The sequence below is a fragment of the Hippocampus guttulatus genome, chromosome 23 (genome assembly GCF_054856545.1).
Source record: "Hippocampus guttulatus isolate MCC_2025c chromosome 23, RoL_Hgut_1.0, whole genome shotgun sequence".
Classification (NCBI taxonomy): domain Eukaryota; kingdom Metazoa; phylum Chordata; class Actinopteri; order Syngnathiformes; family Syngnathidae; genus Hippocampus; species Hippocampus guttulatus.
This window is the reverse complement of record NC_141283.1, coordinates 4,756,153-4,763,543: the sequence shown is the minus strand read 5'-3', so window position 1 is coordinate 4,763,543 and position 7,391 is coordinate 4,756,153. Positions and strand designations below refer to the sequence as shown.

The 7,391-nt window shown below is 42.5% G+C and overlaps 1 protein-coding gene across 3 annotated transcripts in view; it reads right to left on the bottom strand.

The window, feature by feature from the left end:
- Positions 1–424: 424 nt before the first annotated feature.
- LOC147185831 (potassium channel subfamily K member 2-like) overlaps positions 425–7,391 on the bottom strand; it is a 27,836-nt gene continuing 20,869 nt past the window's right edge. For all 3 annotated transcript variants that reach the window (XM_086104355.1, XM_086104356.1, XM_086104357.1), the window contains 2 exons: positions 6,738–6,880; positions 425–3,875 (listed from right to left, as the gene is read on the bottom strand). In XM_086104355.1, coding sequence (XP_085960481.1) covers positions 3,525–3,875; positions 6,738–6,880 — 494 coding nt within the window. In that variant the 3' untranslated portion in view covers positions 425–3,524. The remainder of the gene's footprint in view (positions 3,876–6,737; positions 6,881–7,391) is intronic.

The following is a 7,391-nucleotide window of genomic DNA, read 5'->3' as shown; positions in this document are numbered from 1 at the left end:
AAATTGGGGTTTGAAACTAAGGTTAGGAGCTGAACAAAACTGTTGGGTTGGGGTAGGTGTGGGATTAGAGTTTATGTGTTGATTTTAGGTCAGGGTTTGGGTTTCACGTAAATCGTGATTGGCAGACTTGCATCGTTTTACTCATCCTCCAGGTTAGGGTTATGGTAAGGATAAAGGTGGGGTTCTTGTCGGGTTTTAGGCAAGCATGGGGTTTGATGTTAGCGTAGGGTTTGAGATTTTTGTTTTTGTTTTGTTTTTTATTTTAGGGCTATATTACTCGTTTTCTAATTTGGTCGAATTTTCGTTTTAGATTGCTGAATAACAGAGGCCCCAGGATTGACCCCTGGTGAACGCCACAGGCCATAGCCCTTGGCAATGAATTCTTTAAAATAAATAAATTAATAAAAACATCCACACACACACACACACACACACACGCACACACAAAACAAGCTACGGTGGTTTGATATATAAAACAGTTCATTTAAAATGTTTGAAAAGTCAGCTTGATAGTTTGAAGTGACGGACACTGCTAACATCGCCACTAACATTGCCGTCGTACAAACGGATGATGCGATTTCCTACACGAGCACAGTCGGTTAACATTTACACTTGCATGCAACACTTGACAAAATCATGAGTTTGCAAAGCGTGACCCTCTCGGAGTGGACCTCTAGCATGAGTGTGTTTCATTGTCTCAAAGTGGAATGGTTTTACTTGGTGTTTTTGGGCGACATCTGGATGAATCTGACATAGGTAACATTCAAAGCGAGGCTCAACTCTGTAGCCACAAATGGAAAAAATGGATTCAGCGTGCCCGTTATCCACTTCATGAAAAAAAACACACTTTGGACAATGCTAACACTTCCCTTAACAGCTTCCCTTTTGACCTGTCAATCATTCGCCTTGAGGAAGCCATAGCGTTCAGGCCTGGGGAAAAGTATTGGGACATGTGGCGGTATTGACGAGGACGTGGAAAAAAAACTTGAAAATTATTCCGTCCCAATACTTTTGTCCATCTCCATAAGACACAATGCATTTTGCTTTGTAATGTCCCGAAAACATGGCAGAGTACATCTTACGCAATGAAACCAGAAGACACTTGACTAGCCGATACATTCTGCAAGAAGAACTTGGGTTGGATAAAGCTAATTTCCACAAGCCTGTCAGTGGAGTTTCAACTGTATGTTAGCATTAAGCTACCTGCATTTTTTGACAGTGAGACAGTGACAGGTGCCAAGCAATGCTTTAACAAGTGCGTTGGTAAATGTGTTCAAAGCATGTGGGAGGGTAAAAGTACACACCAAAATGATCTGTTCTTTTAATTTTTGTGGATTTTCATAGTTTGCGAGATGTTCTGGAACATATCCGCTCCATGATAAATGGAGGTTCACTATCTATGTCGGATTTGTTTTTCGGAATCCTGGTGGACGTTTTCACAGATTGGCCAGGATACAGCTCGTCACTGTGCATACATTGCGTCTGTGTCTTTCATGAATATTGACGGCGGACTTTCCAGTAAGGCACACGTGGGCGAGTCCTCAGGGGTGAGGAGCCGCCTGTCAGTCATCGAGGGGAAGAAAAAAAAAATTGAACGTCAACATTCATCTTCATCTCAGGTGTGAGGGAGGAAAACTGAGTGGAAAAATAGAAGGCATATGATGTGTGGTGAGAGATAAATAAATAAATAAATAAATAAACGAATATTTCAAGCACATTCCTTATTTGTGTGTGATTCGTTGCCGAGGATCCTCTTTTCATCTGATGCAGATGTCTGGGCCTCGTGGGTAAATTACTAGTAGATGAGCACAATTCCATCTATTGCTTTCGAGATTTAGCATTTCTTGTGTTGGTGTCTTGCTTCTGATGTAAACCACAATTCAGGAGGATTTCATTCAAACGCAGATCAATTAGTTGGACTTGGGCTTCGCTTTTATATGTCATCCGTAGATAATGTTTTGTACCATGGCGGCCATCTTTATGGAAGGTGTCAAGTCAAGTCAAGTCAAGTCAACAGTATTTATAGAGCACTTTCAAACAGCCATCGCTGCATACAAAGTGCTGTACATGGAGCAATTTAACATGCACAATAAACAGTAAGACAAATCGGTAATAAAGGCGGTAGAAAGCACCAAACAGTAAAACCAAGAACAAATCTAAGTCATGCTGAGTCGAATGCCAAAGAATACAAGTGAGTTTTGACGAGGGTTTTGAAGATGGGCAGCGAGGAGGCTTGCCGAATGTTTAGTGGGAGGTCATTCCAGAGAGAGGTGTGTATCAGATGCGGCGGCCATCTTTGTGTAATGTGTGTATCAGAAGCGGCGGCCATCTTTGTGGAAGATGTGTATCAGGAGCGGCGGCCATCTTTGTGGAAGGTGTGTACAGTGAAACTCCTCTACAACAAAACCTACATGGCGAAAATACCCCCTACTGTGAAAAAATCTTCATGCATTAACACCATTCCCACTTTCCTGCCCACCATACAACGTAAAAAACCCCTGTTGCGTTATACGAAATCTTTTTCTCTGCTCTTGCCTCACGATGAGATTCACTACAACGAAGTCTAATCCAACAGCGACCTCTACTGCTTTGTTCGGAAACGGCAACAGCAGCCACCACACTGGTTTACACATGCGCAGTAGTCCAGGAAGTATTTGTTATTGTTAGATTCAGACGAGGATGGGCGTTGCATTGCTAAAATGGCTACAAAACGGACCCTTGGATGTCAAGCAGCTAAGACAAGAAGAGCTCTGACGCTGGAAGAGAGGGTAAAAGTGATCAAAATGAAAGACGGAGGAAGCAAAGTAAAAGACATTATCCAAGAAATTAATGTAAGTGAAAGTTAATGCTGATCGTAAATTTTCGCAATTTCTTTCCCTTTTTTTCTTTCTATACTGACTATATGAAGTGTCAAATAAGTGTATGCTCATACTTATGCACTATTGGAATAAAAATAAATACGTTTGTGTGCGTGTGTGTTTACATCTGAGATCAAATTTGCTACAGTGAAACCCCCTGTTGTGAAAAATTTCTTGCTGCAAACATGATTTCATTGTAGAAGAGTTTCACTGTATCAGATGCGGCGGCCATCTTTGTGGAATGTGTGGATCAGGCGTGGCGGCCATGTTTGCGGACTGCATTGTAGCGTGTCGACCATAAATTAAATGTGTGTTTATCGGCAAACTGTCATGTTTGTGGAGTGTTTGGAATCATGTCGGCCATTTTGGGGGGAATAAGTTAATGCATGGCGCCCATATGGTGCTGTATGTTACACATACAGTACATTTGACAAAGTTTAGCCAATCCAATCCAAATCCAATATTTGTGGAGTGATTTTCCTCATGCTGGCCATGTTTGTGGCCGTGTAGGATGCACCACCTTTTTACTTTTTGTACAATTTCCTACTTACCTCTCATGAGAACACGTCTAAGCTGACCGTATTGGCACAGAAATGATGAAGGAAGCTTGCAAACGTCACACTACCTTCTTGATATGAACTAGGGCAGAAATGTGCTTTTTGGGCCTCATTTGGGATTTTCAACAACAGCAACCTCCAGCCGGTGGGCAAAGTCTGGGCTGAGGCCGTTAAGGAAGAGGCTGCCATTTCTGGTCAGGGACCCCGGCGTGAGGGAGAGAGCCAAGTTAGCGTACGCCTCGCGGTCCTCGCCGAGGTTGGCCGACAGCGTCCGTTTGCCAGGCGTCATTTCCTGGTTCATGGAGGCGTTGATGCCCAGCTCCGAGGACAGTTTGCGCTTGATGGACGCGGCGCGCTGAAAGCGGTCGTAAATGTCCACGCTCAGCCGCCGTCGGGTTTCTTTGAACTCGGCCGACACGTTGGCCGTCCACTCGGCGGCGTGAGCCCGGAACTCGCCCACCTGCGGCGACAGATTGACAAATTAGTCACAACGCGCGCTCGCTCACGCGCCCTAAGGCTGACATATGCTAAGCTCAGGACCCCAAGGATGCTGCAGGGCTCCCAGCTGACTATTCAAATCAATTTAATATTAAAAATCGTCTCAATAGTCGCCAAAATGTTTATTCACTGTGATATATAAGGTGATTGTATTGATAAATATATAATAATTGTGCTCGGCAGATAGTGTGGGCCACTGTCCAAAACAAAAAATAACAATAACTCATAAAAATGGTGTAATGCTTGGTGTGTGTGTGTGCGCGTATGTGTGTGTATATATATATATATATATTAGAGCTGTCAGTTTAGCGCGTTTTTATTGGCATTAATTTAAATGAATTTTAACGGGATTAAATTTTTTCTCGCGAGATTAATGCGGCATACGTCACAAGCGGATGTTACGTTGCTCTATAAATACACCAGAAACAAAACAACAAGCGCGCTGCAGAAGTCCACGCCCATGTCTGTTTTGCCAGCCACGGCAGCAAGACACCGAAAACGGATACTTAAAGAGTTTATGAATGGAAAGTTTACTTTTAAAAAGTTGCCAGATTGCTCCACTGACAAGACCAAAGTTACCTGTTCTTCTCTCTCTCTGTATCATACAGGTTATACGATGTATGCCACTGACGCGATTGTTACTTGTTTGGAACTATTTTGTGTGGAAGGTTACAGTGTTCTGTGTCCATATAAATAGAGCGGGTGGAGCTTCTCTGTGTTCGTCTGACAGTGACAGTGCGCTGCAGTGGTAGCGACCTAGCGAAAATAAAACGTCTCCAGTGTTGTCATCGAACCAAGTGTAGTCATCCGAAATGAGGTCTACACAAAACCGTAGAGAGACTTCCGCGCAAGAAGGACCAACACAATCAACATAGCCTGACTGTGTTAGGGGGAGTGAACTCTCTTCAGAATGGTTTGCCCCAGCAGCACGGGGGAAGTGCGTGCGCTTGTTTGTACGGCCGGCAGTTTTGAATACAGCGGCACATAAGGAACACTGGTGTCCAGTGTCTCGTCATTCTTCAACAAACATACAGAAACAGACTGTTGTGTTAAAAAGCAAACTTGAGAAAAACGAAGTATGCAACCATGGTTTAAATCCACTATAGGCTGAGTACTAGTTTACCTTAGATGTGCACTTCATAATGTTATATTGCTCCGTTTTGATTTCATAAAAAAAGCTGTTAAAGCAGCTGTTGTGTGACAAAATATTTTTTTCACTGTTGTTGATGGACAGTAATATTGTGTGAGAGATTATGTGTGAATAACTGCTCCAAGTGAAAAATGTTCATGTAAAATTGAAAATCGAAATTGTTATTTCAGTAAATATTTGCATTTGGCACATAGAAAACTGATTCATGATTCCATGTTGATAAGAGCATTAAAATGGGGAAAAATAGGACAAGGAAATCCAGAAACAATAAAAAATGTGTGAGCAATCACGATTAATTTTTTAGTTCATTTGAGTTAATTATGACAGTTGCATTTTTAATTAGATTAAATATTTTAATCTATAAAATCTATCTAATATATATATAAATTATAGATTAGGCCCAAAGAATGTGTGAATTTAAGGAACCTGACAAAGAATAAGTATTAATTTATTAATATTATTAAGTTAAATATTAATTAATAATATTAAGTATTTTTAACTAGATGTAAATCTAGTTTTAGAAGAGCAGGATAGTATAATAGCAATGATGAATAAAACGCTTCGATTCATTTCCAGCCCCACGCTCCGTTGAGTCCATCCATGAAGCCTCATTAAAAACTTGGACAAGGCTTAACCAACACGTATGGAAACCCGCATCCTTTAATGTGTTTCACGTGCTCGCTCCGTCTCGAGCGCCCTATTAATTGAGGCGCTCCGTCGGGTCTCTGCGGCCTGTTTATTTATTTACAAGGCTCTGACGCGTGCTCGGTTAAAGCTTCAGCCTATTTAGGTGAGAACGTATGTCTCTCACCCACGCGCCTCACACTGTTTGAGCATGTGCTTCCACCTCCTCATTCTCACTTTGGATATCTTGGAATTCTCAGCAGAACGCCCCGGCAGGGACAGAAAACCTAATTGGGCAAACAGCAATTCCCCAACGGGGGGAAGCGTGGAGACGCAAGCAGTTGTGAACGCAAAGAGACAGCCCGTGGATGTACAGTACGGTACCGTGCGATGCTCTCTCTATACAGTTCATCATGTAAATAAATGATGAAGCTGCTGCGAGCAATGATGTGGCTTATTATTACTCTACAGCGGGCCTGGATTGTGTTTGAAGGCAATAATTGTATCCCGCAAAGTCACATCTGCTTCCCACGGTTTTCTATCAACTTGACCCAAATAAATATTCAATTCAAACAACCGGTACGCTAGTGACCTGAACTCCATTCTTTTGTCAACAAGCAAAAGGGTGGCACATTGTCAACGATTCTTCACGAAAGGGAAGGTTTCAAGTTCCCTCTTGCCGCTCCCAGATGAGGTTTACTGTCAAAGTAAACGTCAAACAAAGGCAATTGGGCTTCCAGCATTGAAAACAACCAAACAAGCGCCGAAAGAAAGCCCCCCGTTAGCTTAAGGCTAGCATAAAATCGAAAACGTCATTGACATGCTAACGATTGGCATCGATAGTCGCGGTTTTGGAGCCCTTTAAGAAACACAGGGTTGAACAAGTTGACTGCCAATATCATATATTCTCTATCCTCTGTGGTAAAAAAGTTACACTAATGTGTTTTTTCCAAACTAATTTCACTTTACAGGGTCTTGAAAAGCCCTTCATATGGCTTTAACGTGACACATCCTGCCTATTATGATGAGAACAAAAATCAACACACATACCTCTTCCTTGGTTTTCTTGGAGATGACACGGAACCAGTCCCCGATCATGCTGAGCACGGCGGCAAAGTAGGCCAGACCCACCAGGATCCAGAACCACACCACCGGCTTGTAGTACTTGAGGTACTCCGGGCTCTCGGATCCTCCTGCACAAGCATAGCAGTACGCAGTTAGCGAGAAGAGAAAAACCTGAATCAAACTTTTTTTGTTCTTATGTAAGTTCTGATTCTTAATTCAGGAAATGAGGAGACAGCGGAACGTACATTTAAAAAATAGATATATAAATATATATTTCCAGTAAATGAGCGGAGTTCATGAGAAGAGTTGAGTGCAGCATCGTTCCTTCAATAAAAGCCGTCTGGCACCGACTGAGTCATTTGACGTGACGTAAGTGGCCGATTTTGAACGTATGCCAAAGTGGAGTTGGTGCAGTTAGGCAGTATAAAGCGACAGGTGAGTTGACTTTTTTTTTAAATTGACGCTATCGACGCACACGCTAATCCATATTCATCAGGCCCGCTCGGGAGAATTTAGTCACATGGCTTAGGTGTTACTTTGCTCGCCGCCCGACAAAACTTCCCACCTGCCGCTCTTTGCTTTCTGGAGTGTCAAAGTGCAATGAGGCGATCTTCAGGTGACATTCAAAAGACATTTAAA